This window comes from Zootoca vivipara, chromosome 2 (genome assembly GCF_965207765.1).
Source record: "Zootoca vivipara chromosome 2, rZooViv2.hap1.1, whole genome shotgun sequence".
Lineage (NCBI taxonomy): Eukaryota > Metazoa > Chordata > Lepidosauria > Squamata > Lacertidae > Zootoca > Zootoca vivipara.
Window position 1 is genome coordinate 107,588,377 of NC_142584.1, and position 23,131 is coordinate 107,611,507.

At 45.2% G+C, this 23,131-nt stretch overlaps 1 protein-coding gene across 5 annotated transcripts in view; it reads right to left on the reverse strand.

Moving 5' to 3' along the window:
* LOC148687038 (C-type lectin domain family 2 member B-like) overlaps window positions 1-12,388 on the reverse strand; it is an 18,942-nt gene extending 6,554 nt beyond the window's left edge. For 2 of the 5 annotated variants that reach the window (XM_088663416.1, XM_088663413.1), the window contains exons 1-5: window positions 12,264-12,388; window positions 8,258-9,289; window positions 7,020-7,285; window positions 5,085-5,183; window positions 1,754-1,947 (exon numbers count right to left, since the gene is read on the reverse strand). In XM_088663416.1, the coding sequence (XP_088519542.1) occupies window positions 1,754-1,947; window positions 5,085-5,183; window positions 7,020-7,155 (429 nt within the window). In that variant the 5' untranslated portion in view covers window positions 7,156-7,285; window positions 8,258-9,289; window positions 12,264-12,388. Of the gene's footprint in view, window positions 1-1,753; window positions 1,948-5,084; window positions 5,184-7,019; window positions 7,511-8,257; window positions 9,290-10,202; window positions 10,406-12,263 lie in introns of those variants that run through there. The other 3 variants (XM_088663417.1, XM_088663415.1, XM_088663414.1) reach the window with 3 other exon arrangements.
* Window positions 12,389-23,131: the final 10,743 nt, after the last annotated feature.

Here is a 23,131-nt window from a genome sequence, read left to right on the forward strand (position 1 = left end):
GGTATTGACAGTGGAGGACCCATTAGATAGTATGATAGAGGTGCTGGAAGAGATTGAGCAATTTGGACAAGTCGCAGGATTTAAATTAAATAAAAAGAAGACTAAAGTGTTAATTAAAAATATAAATCAAGATTTGATGGAGAAGTTGCAACAACAGACTGGTATAGAGATGGCTAAAAAAGTAAAGTATTTAGGAATTTGGTTTACAGCAAAGAATATAGACTTATTTCAGAATAATTATACACCAGTATGGAATGGGATAAAAAGAGATCTGGAAATATGGGGGAGAATGAAGTTATCCCTTTGGGGCAGAATTTCGGCTATAAAAATGAATGTGCTACCAAAAACGTTATTTTTGTTTCAATCAATTCCAATAATCAAAGGGGCAGCAATATTTAAAGAATGGCAAAAGACAATTTCAAGGTATATCTGACAGGGAAATAAACCTAGAATTCAATATAAATTATTAACAGATGTTAAAGAAAGAGGAGGCTTCACCCTGCCAGACTTGAAATTATATTATGAAATGTCCTGCCTTTGTTGGTTAAAGGAATGGATATTGTTTAAAATGTGGATTTGTTGGATTTAGAAGGTTTTGATAATAGGTTTGGATGGCACGCTTATTTATGGTATAACAAAACAAAGGTTCATAAAGGATTTGGTAACCATATATTCCGAAGATCTCTGTGTGAAGTCTGGGATAAGTATAAAAACCTATTAGAACGTAAAACACCATGGTGGTTGTCACCTTTGGAAGCGATAAGTGTGAAAAGGATTAATATGAGTGGAAATTGGATCACTTATGAAAAGCTGATAATAAAGGAAGGAGATAAATGGAGAATGAAACCGTATGAAGAGGTTAAAGAGTATGTAAATGATTGGTTGCGCTACCGTCAAATCAATGAAATGTTTAAAGAAAATATGAAAGAAAGTGGATTTGATTATAATAAATCAAAATTCGAAGTTGAAATTTGGAATAATAGTTGTAAAATATTATCGGAAATGTATAAGATATTGTTGGAATGGCATTTGAAAGATGAGGAGGTAAAGTCGGTAATGATACATTGGGCCAAAGATGAGAGACATGAGACTGAGCATCCATGCCACACTGCATTGAGGCAGTAATTGCTGCAAAAGGGGCCCAAACCAAGTACTGAGTACATAGGCATGCTTCTGCTTTTCAGAGTTCCAATGTTGTTTTATTTGCAATCCTTGTTTTATTGATTTCATTTATTATTCTAATTTTCTGAGATTGTGAATTTGGGGTTTTCTTCAGCTGTACGCCATAATCATCACAATTGCAACAAATAAAGGCTTGACATCTCTCACTTTGCATGTCATGAGTCTATCTCCTATATTGGTTTCACCTTTTAAGTTGAATTACTGAAATAAATGCACTTTTCGACAATATTCTAATTTTTCGAGTTTCACCTGTACAAGAAGAAGTTACCGTAGGAAACTTGAAAGTCTTGAGGGAAGTCTAAAATATGAATAAGATATGAATGTTAAATGATGTTATAAAAGAATGTATGAAAAACTTTCATACATTTGCAAGACAAATGCCCCGCGCAATGAATTAATTTCGTCTTGCGAGGCATCACTTTGTGTGTGTGTGTGTGTGTGTGTGTGTGTGTGTGTGTGAGAGAGAGAGAGAGAGAGAGAGAGAGAGAGAAAATACATTTTCAATTCTCATCCAAGTGGAAAATCAAGTCCATTTTGGGCTGCAGACTGTGCTCTGTATCTTTCCACTCACCATCTCTTCTTGGGAGTCAATCACAACCAAAGAGGCATTAAAAGAGGCACAGTAATTCTGGCTATAAGTCCAGTTTCTGTCACTGTCTGAAAAATAGTAGCATTTCCTTTGGTAGCCAACCCAGCCATCCGGACAGCACTCAGTTGGAGTGGAAGAAGAAGGTAGGGTGCGTGGCAATACTGCACCACTTCTCCCTAGTGATAAGAAGGTTATCAGAAAGTGAGACAGGTCACTATCTATATGTTAGAAATAGCCCTACCAAAAATTAAGGTCAGGCAACATACTCCACTCATCATCATCATTTTATTCATATGCTGCCTTTCCACAAAAACAATCCTGCTTAAAGTAGCTCACAACAAAGAAAAAGGAAACACATCTCAAAATCAGGCATCCTAAAAACAATTTCATAGCTATATAGCAAAACAACATTACTGCAAATATACAACACAAAAACATTGCATGCAGAACTCAGCATCTCCAGGTTGACAATCTTTCAGAGCCACTGCTAGTCAGATCACAAGCCGGCTGGGGCTGATGAGACTTGTAACCCAACAACATCTAGAGGACACCACACTGGCTGCCTGGGAAGACAGTGCTCAGCAAGAGGGAACAAAAGTTATAGAGTGCATGATCTGCGTGCAAACAATTTCAGGTTCCACCCCCCCACCTTCTCCAGGTAGAGATCCCTGTTGGGAACCCTGGACAGCCACTGCCAGGCAGTGTAGACTCAGCAGGGGCCAAGGTGATGTTCAGGTGGTGTGAGTTGTAGACCAACAGTGTCTAGAGGGCACCCAATGGGCACCCAGAGAAAACGCTGGCCAAATGGACTAAAAGTCTGACATGGGGTAAGGGTGCTTCCTCTGAATAAGGAACAGATTTGGTAAATTACAGTAGGCAGGAGTGCAGCAAACCTAGGGCCCAATCTCTGCCCACAAACCCAAGAGGCTGCAGAACATGGAGCAACTTCTTCCATGGCTGCCACACATCCAAAGCCAGTCAGGTCCCTACACCTCATTCCTCATAAGAAACCACAATTGACCATGGTCCAGTTGACTCTCCCCAAGAGGAGCATTTGATTAGAATTGTGTGCTGCCATGTGACAGAAAACATTTATAAGAAAGCATATGGAAACTCAGGAAAACCTGGAGGACCTGTCAAATTCTTAAGTAAGATGATGTGTGGATAACATCATTGTGCAATTTAGTCACTAGGCAGTAGGGCGGTTCCTAAAAAACTTTTTTAAAAAAATGTCTGCTCCAAAGGTCTTATTTTACTACACTAGGGATTATATAGCTACCGGTATATCTGAAATTTCATGCATATCAGTTAATATCTTGACCCTCCTCCACTGATTTGAAATTTCAGCCTTCACAACAGGAAAACGGCCAAGTAAACAGCTATTTTCGTGGAGGAGGGTCAAGAATGCTCTCCCCAGGGAAGTTCGCCTGGTGCCTTCACTATACACCTTTAGGCATCAGGCAAAAACATTTCTTTTTAACCAGGCCTTTGGTTGATCTGTTTGACATCCTATACCCTTTTAAAATGTGGCTCTTTTATGAAGGGGTATTGTTGGGCTGTTGTTTTATTCTGATTATATATGTTGCTATTTTTTATGTGAACCCATCTGAGACCTCCGGATATAGGGCGGTATATAAACTCAAGAAATCACCATCACCATGATAAATTCCCATCAGCCCTTCCCAGCATAATGCTGAGGATTGATGGAAGTTGTAGTCTCACTACATCAGAAGGGCCACAATTTTCCCACCCTTGTTCTATGCACTTGCGAATGCACAGATCTGTACAAGCCTTTTCATCTGGTGCTATAATTCTTTTAAAACAAGTTGCTTCCACAAAACCATCCAGATGTTGTTGGACTACAACTCCCATCATCCCTGACCATACTGGCCGGGGCTAACAGAGAAATACAATCCAAAATGGCGTAGAGTCAGTCTATTGACAAGGGACATCCAGGGCCGGTGCGTCCATATAGGCGAACTAGGCAGTCGCCTAGAGCGCATAAATGGAGGGGGCGCTGGCAAGCCTGCCCCGCAAAACCCCTGCGCCACCGGCGCCCTCCCACAGCGCACACTCGCACTCCTCCCGCCTATGGAGGGGACACTGTGAGCTCCTCAGGGGCTGCAGTGAGCGAGCGAGCGGCGGCAGCGCCTGTAGCTGAAGCCTTCAGCTATGGGCGCTGCTGCTGCCGTCGTTGCTCGCTCAATGCAGCTGCTGCTGAGGAGCTCACAGCATGCCCTCCATAGGCGGGAGGAGCGCAAGCCAAAAGAAGAGCTCAGCGCCCTCCCACCTATGGAGGGGACACTGTGAGCTCCTCAGCAGCTGCAGCAAGTGAGCGAGCAGCGGCGGCAGCAGCAGCGCCCATAGCTGAAGGCTTCAGCTACGGGTGCTGCTGCAGCCACCGCTCGCTCACTGCAGCCGCTGAGGAGCTCACAGTGTCCCCTCCATAGGTGGAAGGGCACTGAGCTCTTCTTTTGGCTTGCGCTCCTCCCGCCTATGGAGGGGACGCAGGGGCGTCAGCAATGCGTCATGACGCATGTGCCGGGGGCGCCAAAAGGTGTTTTGCCTAGGGCGCAAAAAGCCCTAGGACCAGCCCTGGGGACATCACTGCTGCTTACTGTGGTGGTTCAGGGAGGCTGCAAGGTTGGGGCAGTGTGGGTGCTGGTGGAGCAATTCTGGCACTCCTACTGGGGGGGAGTTTCAAGCCCCCCCACCCTTGCCACCGCCCTGCACCACCCTCACACGTTAACCAATAGCAATGTTGCTGCAAAGAGGACGGCATTATCCCAGCACACCAGCTGCTCTTGCAAGAAGGGCACTAGATTGGAGAAGGCTGCTTAAATCATTTGAGATTTAACCCTCAGTGTGTGCATATTGGTCTACCATAACAGTACATGAGGCTAACTTGACTTAATGTGGGGCCCCATCCATAATTGCTCCCAGGCTACTTCAAGTGAATATCAGTACAGTGGTACCTCAGTTTACGAACGTTATCCGTTCCGGAAGTCCGTTCTTAAACCAAGTCCGTTCTTAAACTGAGGTGCGCTTTCCCTAATGAGGCCTACCGCTGCCAGTGCCCATCCACAGTTCGGCTTCTGTTCATAGACCGAGGTAAAGTTTGCAAACCGGAACACTACTTCCAGTTTTGCGGAGTTCGTAAACCGAATAGTTTGTTAACAGGGTTGTTCATAAACCGAGGTACCACTGTATAGCTATTATAGCTGCCAAAGAGAGCAGGTTTGTGAGAGCAGGTGGCCTGTAGATGACCTGACAGAAGTTACAGCAAAATGGATTGATGAAGGTCTTCATTCACCTGATAATACAATGATGACAATGACCAGAATGACATTCCCTGTTATGCTGGCAGATGCTACAACAACAGCTTTTCTCTTCTTTGCAAAGTTCCGCAAACCTACAGAGGGAAATAAAGTTTTAATGTTTCCTGGGTTTCAGCACGATTCCAGACAAGTCCTTCTAGAAACTCCAAAATATCTAGAGGGCTCCAAGTTTACCAAGGCTTGGGTTTGCAAAGTCCTTCTGTGTTGAAGGTGTTCATTCCAGCTTGCATAACACACCAAACTGAACCAAGCTCACCTGTGGCAGAATAAAGTTCATAGGTTTGGCCTCCCACCACAGAAGCGCATGGTTGGTGGGCTGTATTCAGCACAATGAGTCACAAATTAATTATTTCTCTCTCTTTTTCTTTTCTTTTTTAAAAAAGTATTTACCTGCCACCATCTCATAAAATGTCAAGGTGCTGCACAACAGTATTTATAAAATCAAACAAAAAGCACCATTAGAAATAGTAGAGACAGAGAGACAGAGAGAGATCTGAAGTTCTGGTGCCAGTTGGCGGCAACCAATAATAATAATAATAATAATAATAATAATAATAATAATAATACCTTTATTGTATAACTTTCCCTCTGTGAGAGGTGAGGTTACAGGGAAGCAGGCAGAGGGCCTTTTCGGTAGTCACACCTGCTGTATGGAGTGCCCTCCCAGCAGAAGTCAAACAGACAAACAGCTGTGTGATTTCTAAAAGACATCTGAAGGCAACCACGTTCAGGGAGGTTTTTAGTGTGTGGTGTTGTATTGTGCTTTAAGTCAGTCGAGCAGAGGTTCTCTGCCAGGGGATAAGCATAGTATCGTTTGCTTCTCGATTTGCTGAGAATTTTATTTATTTAATACAATATATATATCAGTGCGGTCTACCATTCAAGCCATGGGCAACATATAAATATAACAACAATAGCAGCAGCAGCAGCAGCAGCAGCAGCAGCAGCAACAACAGCAGCAGCAGCAGCAGCAACAACAACAACAAAGCATGAAAGTGCCACTGTGCTAATAAAACAACAACAACAACAACAACAAAGCATAATAAAACAACAACAACAACAACAACAACAACAACAACAACAACAACAAAGCATGAAAGTGCCACTGTGCTAATAAATGCTGTGGACCATGCACCTGAATTTGCAGATTCCTGGTCTCTTCACTTATCTGTGACTCTCTAGGTCTGTGAACAGCAGGAATGGGGGCCATATGGTCCTCCAGATTTTTTTGTTCTACAGGTCTCGTCACTCCTGAACATTATTTTTATTTATTTTGATTATGTATTTTCTGGTTTTATATTTTGATTTTATTCTGTGAACCGCCCTGAGAAGTATAGGGAAGTATATAAATTCTAATAATAATAATAATAATAATAATAATAATTGTTGGCCATCGGGCAGGGAGTGATGAGAGGGAGCTGGAATCCAGCAATATTTGGCAAGCCACAAGCTCTCCATTCTTGGTGTACATGGAAGGGGAACTGCAAGAACAGCCAGGAATCTCTCTCCTCAAGGGCAGCCTCACACCCATCCCCTTATGCACGCCTGTGAGAGTAAGGATTGTTCCATCTGAGATAGGACTAAGAAGAGCCTGAGAAGCCTTCCTCACTATTCAAAACTGGGTACAGCCAATAGTTTACAGGAGCTAAGCATGGTTTGAAAGAGGTATCGCTTCCTACGATGTAAAAGTATCTCTCCCCTCCAACCATTCAATCTTGTCAAATCAATTTTCACAAAAGTGGCAATATACCCATCCTTTTCCAACTGCTTTTAACTGCCTGAATAAAATAGTCTCCATGAATTTGATTAGTTGGCCTGCATTTTGCAGCTCTCATCCCAGCAGCAAATCCATAACTTTTCTGACAGTAGATGGAGACAAACTCATGCCTTTCTCATCAGAAATTACTTACCATATCGACAAAAGGCCAGTTTCAGAGAGCCGACTCCTCCTGCATGTTTGGTGCTTCCATTACTTCCACCATTCTCTGCTGCAGCTGGATTCATAGCGAGCTTTTCCTCTGTGTTTTCAGTTTCAGAGAAACCCATCTTTCCATTCACTCAGAAGGATCTACATACCTCAACAGGAAAGGCTACTCAGCTCTAGTTATATTGAGTTTTCCAGTTTCTTGACATATGTTCAAAGCAGATCACTGGATTGCAGATTCAAGCAGCTTGGCTAGGTGATGTGGTGAGAAAACACCCTTTTTAAATACCACTTAATTATGTGATTTAATCGGATACTTCGTCCAGCCAAGCTGGATTTAATACCGGTATGTACACTCTATTTCCCTGCATTGTCTTTGTGACTGCTTTTATTCCCAGTGAAAGAAAAGCCTCTTCAGAGTCTGAAGTATCAATTCTCTGCTTTTGCTACAAATATTTTCACCACAACAAGATTTCTCTGTGGAGACAAAGTTACAGCGCAGAGAAATGAATTATCTCTTCTTGAAGTCTTTTTAAAAACCCTAAAGGTGGTCTTACATATAATAATTTATAGAGCTGGAAAATTCATATATGAAATATTGCTTCTTTTTAGTCTAAATGTTTACAGTAATGTTTCTACATCTACTTGATGAAACAAAGGCATTGAGAAAAAGTGAAAGGGAGGAGCCCTTGAGATATTTGAAGTTGGCTATTGTATCTCCCCTCAGTCTCCTCTTTACCCAGCTCCTCCTCCTTACCCAGACTTTTATGAGGAAAAGTCGCTCTCCTCTGCACATGTTCCAGCTTGTCAACATCCTCCTTAAATTGTGCTGCCCAGAAATGGAGACAGTACTCCAGGTGTGGTCTGACCAACTTGAATAAAGATGCCCGGCAGGCTTAATCCAGAGAGGCTCATATTTCTGCAAATTTCTTCCACTATTCTCAACAACAGTATAGATTCCCTGTTATTATATTGATTTCTCCTTGCCACAAGGGAACATTCTCCACCTCTCCTCCTCAAGACCCCCAAAGGGATTTTAGGAGTTCCCTCAATCAAACAAAGCAATCCTTATATTATTTTAGAAATGGTTTTTCTTCAGTCATTAACTCTTCCTCCTCCCCTTCTCCTTTCTCCAACCTCCCTCCCCCCATCTCACCCTTTCCCTTTCCTCCCCCTCCCCATATTTCTCCCTCCACCTATACATTGTAGAATTCTTCTTTTTACCTCCTGGCTGAATCAATCCAGCGCCAAGTTCTGCAGTGCAGGAACAAGTATCTGATGCTTGGAACACAACAAGAAGCAGAACAGAACAATTTTCAAAGCGATTGTTGTTTAGTCGTTTAGTCGTGTCCGACTCTTCGTGACCCCATGAACCAGAGCACGCCAGGCACTCCTGTCTTCCACTGCCTCCCACAGCTTGGTCAGACTCATGTTTAGACAGGATTCAAAGAGATTAGTTCCTGCTATTTATTTCCTCCTCCTCCCCCTCCTCCTGCTCCACCCCTTTTCCGTCATCAGCAAAATGAAGCCAACAGGGCAAGCAAGAACTAAAAGGGGTAGGATTTCTCTCCTCTCCTTTCATTCTTCAAAACACCGCTATGTAAAAATCGCACAGAAATTCTGTTTGCTCTCTAGCTGGCCGGGGGGGGGGGGGGAGCATCAAAACAGCCTCCGCCAATGATAGCGGCAGGAGGAGCCGCTGGCCATTGAAGCCGTGCGACCGGTGTGTATGGACAACGGCTCAGTTTCGGAGAGAAGACTCCTCTTGCTTCTTCGGTGCTTCTAGTAGTTATGTTTCCACAACTTCCCCCATTCTCTGCTGCATCTGGATTCATAGTGAGCTTTAGCTCTATTTCAGGGAAACCCATCTTTTCTTTCTCTTTTCTTTCTCCCAGGAGGATCCACAGACCTCACAGTAAATGCTACTCAGTTCTAGTTACACTGAGTTTTCCAGTTTCTTGATATATGTTCAAAGCAGATCACTGAATTGCAGATTCAAGCACAGTTTGGCTAGGTGATGTGGTGAGAAAATACCCTTTTAAAATACCACTTAATTGTGTGCTTTTATCGGATACTTTGTCGAGCCAAGCAGTACTTAATGTGTTTTCCTCTTCCCTGATTTGTCTTCGTGACTCCTTTTATTCCCAATGAAAGGAAAGCCTCTTCAGTGTCTGAAGCGTCAATTCTGTGCTTTTACCAGAAAAAAATTCACCACCACATCAGTTGTAGCCATAGCATCAATGTCCCAAGATTCCTCTGTGGAGACAAAATTACAGAGCAGAGAAATGAATTATCTCTTCTTGAAGTCTTTAAAAGGTGCAGTTTCGCTTCCATACTAATATAGTCTCCCCCCCCCCCCCAAAAAGCCCTAATGGTGGCCTTACATATACTAATTTATAGAGCTGGAAAATTCATATATGAAATATTGCTTCTTTTTGTCTAAATGTTTCTACATCTACTTGATGAAATGAAAGCATTGAGCCCTTGAGATAGTTGAAGATGGCTATTGTATTATATCCCCACCCCCACCCCCCAGTCTCCTCCTACCCAGCTCCTGCTCCTCCTCAAGCTTGGTTTCCAAGCCTTATGAAGAAATGTCGCTCTCCTCTGCACACATTCCAGTTTGCCAACATCCTCCTGTTTCCCCTTTTAAACTTCATTTGCAATCTGACGATTTCAGCTCTTCGGGATTGAGGGTTGGGAAATTCTACACTTTGCAGAGAAGAGCTATCAACCCTCTGCCTGTCTGGTTGCCTGGCATCTACGCCACCTTCTTGGAAACTAACTGTAAGCTTTCTCTGTAAACTCTTGGTAGGAAAGAGGGGGCTGGGTCTGCTTCCTCCTGCAGACTGTCAGATTCAGAGTCAGAGCCTGTCTTTCTTCCATCTCCTTCGTAGCTTGACTCTGCCACACTCCTGACCCATACTTAAGGGTCCATTACCAAGATTTTAACCCTTGCTGGATCTAGGAATTAGCAGGGTCTCAGGCATGCAGCCTACCCCCCCCCCAAAAAAACCCTCCTCCGCTAAACTTGGGAAACTACTATGCAAATATAGGACCGCCCCACTGGCCTGGCATTGAGAAAAAGTTAAAGAGAGCAGCCCCTGAGATATTTGAAGGGGGCTATCATATTCTCCCCTCAGTCTCCTCTTTCCCAGGCTAAACATACCCAGCTCCTCCTCCTCATAAAGCTTGGTTTCCAAGCCTTATGAATAAAGGTCTCTCTCCTCTGGACACGTTCCAGCTTGTCAACATCTTCCTTAAATGGTGTTGCCCAGAAATGGACACAGCACTCCAGGTGAGGTCTGATCCATTTTAATAAAGGTGACTGGCACAAAAACCTCTGAATGGATCTGCATATTTCTTCCACTTTTCTCAACACTGCATGAAGAGAATGAATAGCCACTGGGTTGTCCATCAAAACTGGCAACATTGAAATCTCCCCAACAACTCAGAAGAACCCAATCACAGTCATGGCCATCTAACGATCCCACCCAATAATAATAATAATAATAATAATAATTTATTATTTATACCCCGCCCATCTGGCCGGGTTCCCCCAGCCACTCTGGGCGGCTTCCAAGAAAACAGAAATTCTAAAATACAGAAATCCAACAAACATTAAAAGCTTCCCTAAACAGGGCTGCCTTGAGATGCCTTCTAAAGGTCTGGTAATTGTTGTTCTCTTTGACCTCTAGTGGGAGGGCATTCCACAGGGACCCCACTGCTTTGCCCAGAAAGTACAGTACTCCAGGTGAGGTCTGACCCACTTTAATAAAGGTGTCTGGCACAAATAAAAACTCTGAATGGATCTGCCTAAAATTTGGCAGGCTTAATCCAGGGAGGCTCATATTTCTGCAAATTTCTTCCACTTTTCTCTGAAGTCTGAACAACAGTATAGCCATTTTTAGATTCCCTATTATATTGAACGAGGGGGTGAGAACTTTGGGCTGTATTCCTAGCAGTGTTAGGAGAACGTTCTGTCAGCACAAGGATTTCTCCTTGCACAAGGGAACATTCTCCCCCCCCCCTCACGACCCCCAAATGTAGTCTAGGAGTTTCCCCAATCAAACAAAGCCGTCCTTCTATTATTTTAGAAATGTTTTTTCTTCTGCCATCAACTCTTCCTCCTCCCCTCCTCCATTCCCCAATCTCCCTCTCCCCATCTCACCCTCTCCCCTTTCCTCCTCCCCTCCTTCTTTCCCCAATCTCCCTCTCCCCATCTCACCCTCTCCCCTTTCCTCCTCCCCTCCTCCTTTCCCCAATCTCCCTCTCCCCATCTCACCCTCTCACCCTTCCTCCTCCCCTCCCTCCTCCTTTCCCCAATCTCCCTCTCCCCATCTCACCCTTTCCTCCTCCCCTCCTCCTTTCCCCCAATCTCCCTCTCCCCATCTCACCCTCTCCCCCTTTCCTCCTCCCTTCCTCCTTTCCCCAAACTCCCTCTCCCCATCTCACCCTCTCCCCTTTCCTCCTCCCCTCCTCCTTTCCCCAATCTCCCTCTCCCCATCTCACCCTCTCCCCTTTCCTCCTCCCCTCCTCCTTTCCCCAATCTCCCTCTCCCCATCTCCCCATCTCACCCTCTCCCCTTTCCTCCTCCCCTCCTCCTTTCCCCAATCTCCCTCTCCCCATCTCACCCTTTCCTCCTCCCCTCCTCCTTCCCCCAATCTCCCTCTCCCCATCTCACCCTCTCCCCTTTCCTCCTCCCCTCCTCCTTTCCCCAATCTCCCTCTCCCCATCTCACCCTTTCCTCCTCCCCTCCTCCTTTCCCCAATCTCCCTCTCCCCATCTCACCCTTTCCTCCTCCCCTCCTCCTTTCCCCAATCTCCCTCTCCCCATCTCACCCTCTCCCCTTTCCTCCTCCCTTCCTCCTTTCCCCAATCTCCCTCTCCCCATCTCGCCCTCTCCCCTTTCCTCCTCCCCTCCTCCTTCCCCCAATCTCCCTCTCCCCATCTCACCCTCTCCCCTTTCCTCCTCCCCTCCTCCTTTCCCCAATCTCCCTCTCCCCATCTCACCCTCTCCCCTTTCCTCCTCCCCTCCTCCTTTCCTCAATCTCCCTCTCCCCATCTCACCCTTTCCTCCTCCCCTCCTCCTTCCCCCAATCTCCCTCTCCCAATCTCACCCTCTCACCCTTCCTCCTCCCCTCCTCCTTTCCCCAATCTCCCTCCCATCTCCCTTTCCTCCCCCTCCCAATATTTCTCCCTCCCCCAATATATTATAGTATTCTTTTTACCTTCTGGCAGAATCAATCTAGCAGCTATGTTCTGCAGTGCAGGAAAAATATCTGCTGCTGACCAAGCCCACAAGAAGCAAAACAGAAAGAGTATTCAAAGCAATTGGTTCCTGCTATTTTTCTCCTCTTCCTCCCCTCCCCCCCCCCCCCCGTTTCCTCATTCTCGCCAGCAACAGTTTCCAACTGAAGCTCCCTCCAGCCTTTAATGTCACCCCCCAGCCTGCTGAGTTTGAGACTAACAAATAACAGGTTTACTTGAAGCAAAGTAGGTATTATAGTAAAAGAAAATTAAAAGTGTTATAGTGGCAGGAAAATGCCTGCGGAAAGTTGAAAAGAGCATTGGTTTTTATAATTTTATGGAGCCTCTCAAGGGAGGAATGCAAAAGACAATGAGATTTAAAAAGTAATGAAAGATCTTGGTATTTTGGAGGCAGCCAATGCAAGTCTCACAAAATATGGCGAGTGCATAGGTGCCCAAAATCAGCTCCATAAAAAATGGCTAAGTAGCAGAACCTAACCTACTCATGCACAGGAGAGTCTCTGTTTAAAGAAACCTATTGTCAGCAGCAGCTGTTAAAACCGATTTTCTGGAACTGCTGTTAGCTGGTTTGAAGCCAACAGGGCAAGTCAGAACTAAAAGGAGTGGCAGTTCCCACCCATAGCTGCCAAGTCTCTCATCCCCCCCCCCCCCGTTTTTAAAGCTGTTTCCCGCTCTTCTCCCGTATTTTGAAATACAGCGGCCTCCATCTTTGAGAAGGGCGCTCGCGTCACCACATCCCTGGAGGGATTAGCAACGGAAGCGTGAACCCACCATTTTTGTCATGGGCAGGGGGTTGGAAGTTTTGTATACTGTAGTTGCTTCTCCGAGGAAGGGGAGGCGACGGAGCCTCCATCTTTGTTGTGGGTAGGGCTTTCTGGCTACGTAAAGTTCTGTGCATGTCCAGAGACTCCAGACATGCGCAGAAGGAGCCTCCCTGGCCGGCAGGGAGTTGCTTTGAAAATCTGGGGAAAATACGGGGTATTTCGCCATACAGGAGAAGAGCGGGAAACAGCTTTAAAAATGGGGGTTTCCCGCGAAAAACGGGAGACGTGGCAGCTATGTCTTATCACTTCTGTTTCTGCTGATTCTTCTGAGTGGGATCCTTCTGCCTCAACGTGGAACAACTTGGCCAGGAGCCTGAAAGCCTGTTTCGAACTTGTTAATCTTAGCAAAAATTTGACCAGTAAACATCAAGCTTTGAACCCAAAATACAGTTAAGTCAGTACAAAACTCCTAGGGTTTGTCCATGCAGGAAACTCTCCAGGAAACTCATAAGCAGTGCTTTTTCCCCCCCTGGGGGACGCAGGAGTATGCATACCCCTAAACATTTTGTGAATCTAAGTTTGGCCTCATTGTGGGACAGTATTTCAATATGAGTAGGAAAGTGAGAGTACCTTTGAACATTTTTTTATAGAAACAAAGCACTGTTCATAAGCATACTTTAAAGGTAAAGGACCCCTGACAGTCAAGTCCAGTCGCAAACGACTCTGGGGTTGTTCATCTCGCTTTACTGGCCGAGGGAGCCGACGTTAGTCCGCAGACAGTTTTTCTGGGCCATGTGGCCAGCATGACTAAGCTGCTTCTGGCAAAACCAGAGCAGCGCACAGAAACACAATTTACCTTCCCGCCGGAGCGGTACCTATTTATCTACTTGCACTTTGACGTGCTTTCGAACTGCTAGGTTGGCAGGAGCAGGGACCGAGCAACAGGAGCTCACCCCATCGCAGGGATTCGAACCGGCGACCTTCCGATCGGCAATCCCAAGGCTCAGTGGCTTACACCACAGCACCACCCGCATCCCTCATAAGCATACTTACTCAGCAGCATTTTTGCTTGAGTAGCACCTGAGTAGTTATTCTAGCTCAGCACTGCCCTGAAGAGGTGAACCACAATGGGTAGAATTGGGTATGTGTCAAGGTGATCATTCCATCAGCACAAACATCTTCAGATTGAATTTTTCCCCTAAATGGAAATATCTCCCCTCTCCTCCCCCATACACAATGTTCTAGGTGTTCTCTTGACTCCCAAGAGCTGATCTGGAGGGGGGGACATGGGGTACATGTGGAAGGAAAATGCCTATTTTAAAAAGAAGGGACATAAGTCCCTTCCCTTGCTTATCAGATTGGCTGAGACCTCTCTGCAGCAGTGACACTCAACTCTGCTACTTTCTGGGCAATTTGTTTTTATTTTTTAACTACAACCAAATTGGGAGGGGGGGGTCCATACCCTTCAACATTTCTCCGAAGAAAATTGGGACGTCCCATTCCACAATGATAATTTTACTATTTACTATTTACTATTTACACATCTTACTGAGTCGCCCCAGCCACTCTGGGCAGCTTCCAACATATATAAAAACATAAGAAAACGTTAAACACAAAAAACACCTTCCCTACAGGATTGCCTTCAGGTGACTTGGGGGTTGGATAACTCCATACCCTCCAATATTTCTCCAATGAAAATAGGGACATCCTAAGGAAAATTGGGACATTCCAGGATCGAATCAGCTTCTCTAAATCAGGAACGTCCCTGGAAAATAGGAACACTTGGAGGGTCTGGGTTTCACAGGCCACTAGAAATCACTTTGTAGTGGGTGGGCCACCAGTTAGACACCCCCCCCCCCCACTTCATGGGATTTCACCATTTTTCATGTTTTTTCTGCAAGGCAGGTCCAATGGTTTATGAGGAAGTTGGAATAAGTTGTTCTTCCTCAGAAGGGAAACAATGAATAATTGAAGGAAATTTGACTCATTCTGTATTAAGAAGGAACAGAGGTTTACATAGAAACTGCCTTGGTCGCATTGGTTGATGATCTCCGTCGGGCTAGGGACGAAGGTGAGAGCTGTTTCCAAGTTCTGCTGGATCTCTAAGCGGCCTTTGATACAATTGACCATAACATCCTTCTGGACCGTCTAGAGGGGCTGGGAGCTGGGGGCACTGTCATACAGTGGTTCCGCTCCTTCTTCCTGGGCTGTGTTCAGAAAGTGGTGGTGGGGGATGAGTGTTCAGACCCCTGGACACTCACTTGTGGGGTGCCTCAGGGTTCCGTCCTCTCCCCCATGCTTTTCAACATCTATATGAAGCCGCTGGGAGAGATCATCAGGGGGTTTGGGCTGGGTGTTCATCAGTATGCGGTTGACACTCAACTCTATCTCTCTTTTAAATCAGAACCAGTGAAGGCAGTGAATGTCCTGTGTGAGTGCCTGGAGGCGGTTGGAAGATGGATGGCAGCTAACAGTACTCTTTTTGGGGTACAGGGGGCGGGTGGGTGTGGGGGACTCCCTGGTCCTGAATGGGATAACTGTGCCCTTGAAGGACCAGATGCCCAGCCTGGGAGTCATTTTGGACTCACAGCTGTCCATGGAAGCACAGGTTAATTCTGTGTCCAGGGCGGCTGTATACCAGCTCCACCCTACCTGCCCGCAGACTGTCTCACCAGAGTGGTGCATGCTCTAGTTATCTCCCGCTTGGACTACTGCAATGCGCTCTATGTGGGGCTACCTTTGAAGGTGACCCGGAAACTGCAATTAATCCAGAATGCGGCAGCTAGACTGGTGACTGGGAGCGGCCGCCGAGACCACATAACACCGGTCTTAAGAGACCTACATTGCCTTCCAGTATGTTTTCGAGGACAATTCAAAGTGTTGATGCTGACCTTTAAAGCCCTAAACGGCCTCAGTCCTATATACCTGAAGGAGCATCTCCACCCCCATTGTTCAGCCCGGACACTGAGATCCAGCACCGAGGGCCTTCTGGCGGTTCCCTCACTGCAAGAGGCAAAGCTACAGGGAACCAGGCAGAGGGCCTTCTTGTGGGATGCAAAGGGTTAAGTGCAGTCAAGTCACAACAATCCCTAGATAGTCCACTTGGAGGACTGAGGAGGAGGATATGACTAAGCGTAGTTTCCTCTTCCTTCACATGCAAATGAGTTGAGGAAGTGGCAGATAAATCCTGAAGGAAACAGCCATTTTCTCTCTCTTGGACCAGACCTCTTGGACTACACACATCTTAGTGAGTCTCTCCCTCAAGGCCTCCAGCCTAGAGAGAGAGATGAGATGGAGTCTCACTTCTTATAAGTGAACTTCACAATGTATATATTACCTTTTAACTAAGCAAGTCTACCTCTTGAGTGTGCTGTACCTCGAGATGCTTGTAAGTAAACATCTTTTATACTTTTAAGAGCATTGTGTTGTGTCTTTTCTTTTAAGAGGGAAAAAGGGGAAATACCAGCAAAATACACTTTATTTTAGTGGCTTAAATCAAGCCTGCGCAAACGTTCTTCTGCTGTGTATTTTGAAAAAGGGGAATGTTTTTACTCTGCTAAAGTTTTGTGCTTGCTAGCGCAAGCGGGGATAGGATATATTAAACAATATCTCCTCATCCACATTCCTGAACATTCCCACATAGGGTTATGGCGGCCCAGAGTTGCGTATTTTGTGTATTTTTGAAGGATTGATTTGGATTGTGATTTTGAGCTGTGTAGGTTTTTTCTATTAGAGTTTCCTGGTTGAGCACATGGTCTCTTTGTTCTGCAGTGTGCTTGGGGGATTAACTACCCCTCCCCTCCCTCAGAGTTTGCAGCACTGAGATAGCTCAGAGGTAGTGAAGATATTTTTGAGATTTTTGAGATTTTGATTTTGATTTTTGAAAGATTTTAAATTTTGGAAATTTTGGAAATTTTTGAAGTTTTAAGATGGCAAGCTCCAGTTTTGGTAGTGAGGCAAGACCAAGTTTTATGCTGCTGGATGACAATAATTTTGTGCAGTGGAAGCAGCGCATTTTAGTTTATCTTGCTGCTAGGCGTGTTCTGCAGGCCATTAAGGAAGAAAAGCCTACAGGAACCGATGCAGAAGCTTTAGCCAAGATAGAAGCTTGGAGTATTAAAAATGATGAAGCCAAGCACATAATTTTGAGCAGTTTGAGGAATGAGCATCTATCGATGATAGATTTTGAAGATGATGCATCTAAGATCCTAGAGGACATTGAACGCATTTATGCACAATCTACAGAGAGTTCCTATAGATACTTGTTGGATAAGTTACTCAAGTTGAAGATGAATTCTAGAGAAGAGTTTACAGAGCATTTTAAGAATTTTTCTGAGATTGTTCAAAGAATTGGCCTTACTCCCAGAGCTTTTGATGATGTGACTAAAGTAACGTTTATGCTTGCATCATTGGGACCTACGTTTGCTCCATTTAAAAGTATAATGGATCACACAAAAGGTTTAACTTTTAATGAGCTTATCAACCATTTAAGAGAGGAATGCAGAGATAGCCTTGATTCTCAAGAAAGGAATTCAAGGAGGAAGGATAGCAGCTATGCATCCAAGCATTTTGGAAAGTCCAGAGAGACATCTAGAGAAATAATTTGTTTTAAATGCAATGGGAAAAACCACATAGCAAGGAACTGCAAGGGTTCAAATGGGGATAAAGTTGAATCCCACCCCTCAAAACCACAAGGCGTTAAGAAGGGGAGTCGTGAGCAAACCATGTTGATGCAGGAGAGGAGTCTAGCTGTCCAGAATCGTGAAAATAAGCGCAATAAGTGGATTCTTGACAGTGGAGCGAGTTCTCATTTCTGTTATAAAAAGGAGTATTTTAATGAGATTAATAATGATGAATCCTCTGAAATTGAGATTGCTGATGGCAACATTGTAAAGGCATTTGGTGCAGGAACTGTGAACTTGCAATTCAACGTAGATTATGAGACAATTAATACAAAAGTGACTGAAGTTAAGTTTGCACCAAAACTCAATTGCAACTTACTGAGTGTTTCCAGTTTGGACAGGAAAGGATTTAAAATTACATTTGAAAAAGGGCAATGTATTGTGACTAAGCATGATGAAGTTTGTGCTCAGGGCACACTAAAGGACGGTGTATATGAGCTTAATATTTCAGAGAACCAGCGGAACCAGTCGACAAGGATGGCCCAACCAAGCAAAAGGGATCAAGCAAGTCTGGAACCAACAAGTGAGGAGTTTGTATTTTATCCTCTTGAACCAATACAAAGTACTAATCCAACTTCTAGTGTCGTAGCACCCCCTATAGGTGACACCCGAGAAGACGTGGAGGTCCAGGCCCCTGGCAGCACCAGAGACGAAGATGATGACGAGCAGCTGTATGGGGATATGCCACTGCTGGAGGAGGATGAGGAAGCTGATGCGGTCGAAAGACCAGAGGTCAGACGCTCATCCAGAACCAACAGAGGTGTTCCACCATTACGGCTGTCCTACCTTACAAGGTCGGCGTCTCCACAGGAACCTTCCAAATGGGAAGAGATAGAGAGGATGCCACCAGATGAAGCCAGTCTCTGGAGGAAAGCTGCTCAGGAGGAGATAGATGCACTTCATCGGAACAGGACCTGGACACTCACAGAACTACCTCCTGGTAAGGAAGCAATTGGAAGTAAATGGGTGTTCAAGGTTAAAAAGGGTTCAGAAGGGGAGGTGCAACGCTACAAAGCTAGGCTTGTGGCACAAGGTTTTTCCCAGAAGTATGGAGAGGATTACGATCAAGTGTTTGCACCGACAGTTCGATACAGCAGTGTCAGACTACTTTTAAGTATTGCAGCATCTAAGCAAATGTCGGTTTACCATATTGACATTGCGACAGCCTTTCTTCATGGCGAAATTTCTGAGCAGATTTATATGAAGCAGCCCAAAGGTTTCATTAAACCAAATGAGGCACATCTAGTGTGCAAGCTGCAGAAGGGACTTTATGGTTTGAAGCAAGCAGCGAGGGCTTGGAACCAGAAACTTCATGAGATGCTGGTGCAGCTTGGGTACAAGCAAGGGACTGCTGATAAGTGCTTGTACACCAAACAAAGGGATGGACAGTTTTCGTACATTTTAGCCTTTGTTGATGACCTTTTAATTTCTACGTCAAATGAGAAGGACTATAAAGACATAGTCAAACACCTCAACAGAGAAGTAGAGGTCAAGGAACTAGGAAAAGTGAAATACTACTTGGGAATTCAAGTTGAGAGAGAAGAGGATGGATCGTTCTTACTCAGCCAAAGGCAAAAGATAACTGAACTGATTGAAAGCATGCAGATGCAGGATGCACACCCAGTTGCGACACCGATGGCCACAGACTTCTTGAAGAATCAACAAGGTTCGAAGTTGCTGCCAAACAACACGCAATACAGGTCAGCAGTCGGCAAACTTTTGTATTTGGTTACCACATGCAGACCTGACCTGGCAAGTGCAGTGGGGATCCTAAGTAGGAAAGTAAGTTGTCCCACTGAGCATGATTGGGCTGGTGTTAAGAGGGTTGTTCGTTATCTAAAGGGAACCATGGACTGTAAATTAAAACTGCCAGCCGTCAGAGACCCTAAACTGCTTGGGTATACTGACGCGGATTGGGCTGGGGATAATAAGGATTATAAGTCCACCAGTGGTTATGTTTTTATGTATGGGGACGGAGCTATTGCATGGGGAAGTTATAAACAGAAATGTATAGTTTTATCGTCCTCAGAATCCCAATACATTGCGGCTTCGGAAGCTTGCAGAGAGATCGCCTGGCTGGATCAACTCCTGAAGGACTTTGGCGTGCCAAGGAAGGGACCTGTCAGCTTGATGGAGGACAATCAGAGCAGTATGAAGCTGACACAAAGTGAAAAGTTCCTTGCACGCACCAAACACATTGGGGTCAGGTACCACTACATACGCCAGGTGATCGAGGATGGACTTGTTGAAATGTGTTACTGCAACACTGACCAGATGACTGCAGATGTCCTAACAAAGCCCCTGCCAAGAGAGAAGTTCCAGGATCTTCGTGGCAAGCTGGGACTCTTGGGTGGTTGATTAAAGTTGTTTATGTATGTTTTTGTGTATGTTGTGAATTGCCTGAGAAGGGGTTTGTGGGATGCAAAGGGTTAAGTGCAGTCAAGTCACAACAATCCCTAGATAGTCCACTTGGAGGACTGAGGAGGAGGATATGACTAAGCGTAGTTTCCTCTTCCTTCACATGCAAATGAGTTGAGGAAGTGGCAGATAAATCCTGAAGGAAACAGCCATTTTCTCTCTCTTGGACCAGACCTCTTGGACTACACACATCTTAGTGAGTCTCTCCCTCAAGGCCTCCAGCCTAGAGAGAGAGATGAGATGGAGTCTCACTTCTTATAAGTGAACTTCACAATGTATATATTACCTTTTAACTAAGCAAGTCTACCTCTTGAGTGTGCTGTACCTCGAGATGCTTGTAAGTAAACATCTTTTATACTTTTAAGAGCATTGTGTTGTGTCTTTTCTTTTAAGAGGGAAAAAGGGGAAATACCAGCAAAATACACTTTATTTTAGTGGCTTAAATCAAGCCTGCGCAAACGTTCTTCTGCTGTGTATTTTGAAAAAGGGGAATGTTTTTACTCTGCTAAAGTTTTGTGCTTGCTAGCGCAAGCGGGGATAGGATATATTAAACAATATCTCCTCATCCACATTCCTGAACATTCCCACACTTCTCGGTAGTGGCGCCCGCCCTGTGGAACGCCCTCCCATCAGAGGTCAAGGAGATAAACAACTACCATATATACTGGCGTATTAGACGGCTTTTGAACCCAGGAAATTTTTTTCAAAAGTTGGGGGCCCGTCTTATGCGCCGGGTCCAAGAATCTGCGGTCACCGCATACGGTGTGGGGAGCTCAAAAACGGCCGCATCCCCACTGTATGCAGTGACCATATGAACGCAAAGAAGCGCGCTCGGGAGGGGGCTGCTCCCCGCCAGGGAGAATGGCTCCCTCATGGCTTTGTGACCTGGATCAGCGCAGAGATACAGTCTTGTGTATTTCATTGGTGTCAAGCTGCTGCCTCTTCTTTTTTTGTCAGCGCAAAGCAAAGGGATCTCTCCGTCTCTCTCTCTCTCCGCTCTCTCTTTCACTGCTGCTCAGCGTCTTTAGCTGGCTGTGTGAGCCTCCGATGTCTCTGCCCCTCTATCGCTATCCTCTCTATGGTTTCTCTCCCTCTCCCTGCCTTCTATTCCCCTTTTGCTCACTGAGCCAGCCTCGTTGTCTCTCTCTCCGCTCTCTGGCTTCTTTCCCCCTCTCAATAACTAAGCAAGCAAGCAAACAAACAAACAAACCACCATTTCCCCGGCTGCAGACTTGAGTGCTGGAGAAGACAGCCTCCCCTCCCCGCCAAAAAAGGGCTGGAGTACATCCCAAATTCTATATTTTAACTTGAAAAGTAAGGGGTCGTCTTATACGCCCAGTCGCCTTATACGCCAGCATATACGGTACCTGACATTTAGAAAATACCTAAAGGCAGCCCTGTTTAGGGAAGTTTTTAATCTGTGATATTTTAATGTATTTTGATATTTGTTGGAAGCCGCCCAGAGTGGCGGGGGAAACCCAGCCAGATGGGTGGGGTATAAATAAATAAATAAATAAATAAATAAATAAATAAATAATAATAGAATGAGTAAGGAGATTATGGTGGATGGGGGTTATTGAGTTGTTCTTTTTTATTTTGATTATATATTCTGTGTATTTATATTGTGATTTTATCCTGTGAACTGCCCTGAGACCTGCAGATAGAGGGCGGTACACAAATTAAATTAATTTATCCAGGAACCACCTGGTTCTGGAAAACACCAAATCCCAGCTCTTGTAGAGGCTCAAGATGGACCTCCTACCCCTCTGCCTAATGGTAGGGTTGGGGCAGGTAGGCTCCTCTTCTTCCTGCTCTGCTTCCTTTCTCCATTCAAAGATGGCTTTTCTTTCTATAAGACAACATCCTGTCTTAGTGGTGCCTGCCCTGTGCAATGCCCTCCCGTCAGATGTCAAGGAAATAAACCACTTTCTGACTTTTAGAAGATATCTGAAGGCAGCCCTGTTTAGGGAAGTTTTTAGTGTTTTATCTTTTATTGTGCTTTTGGTATTCTGTTGGGAGCCACCCAGAGTGGCTGGGGAAACCCAGCCAGGTGGGCGGGGTATGAATAAAAAGTTATTATTATTATTTTATTATTATTTTCAGGCATAGTTTAGGGTTGCCCAATGTCCGGGATTTCCTGGACATGTCTTCTTTTGGTACCCTTCAGCCTGCGTACCAGATGGAGCTGGTAGACAGCCGCCCTGGACACAGAATTAACCTGTGCCTCCATGGACAGCTGTGAGTCCAAAATGACTCCTAGGCTGCGCACCTGGTCCTTCAGGGGCACAGTTACCCCATTCAAGACCAGGGAGTCCTCCACACCTGCCCGCCTCCTGTCCCCACAAAATAGTACTTCTATCTTGTCAGGATTCAACTTATACAATTATCAACAATACAATTATTAATACTAAATGTTCTAATGCCAAATTGTATAATTTACATAAAGTGCCCCCCCGGCGTGCTATATTTGATAGTTTGATTATTTTCTTTATTTCTGCGTTCCAAAATCTTATTAGTTTCAATTACATTCCGGTCATAATAACAATCCTTTATAATGTGATTCTGAATCATGTGAAATCAGCAGGACTCTATCCATTCCCCCCAACATTTCAAGAGGGCAAATTGGGATACCCCACACTATCTCACCACCCCATTGCTCACACCCACCAACACCCACCCCTCCCTTTCCTGCCCACTTGCTCGCTCGCTCCTCCTTCACACCTTTGTTGTCCTCCTCCTTTGTGGCTGTAACCTCCTCCTCCACTGCCTGTGGCCCCCCCCCCCAGCCAGCATGGCCTCCCAGAGGAGCTTTGGCATGACCCTTTGACAATCGCCAAAGGAATCCCAGAAGGTGGTCTGGTGCTCATCAGCAGGGTCAGACCCAGCCTTGTTGACTCATGGCAAGGTGCCAGTCTTAACGGGGTATTCTGGGATCCAAACAGAAGCTGGGATTGGCTTCTGGGA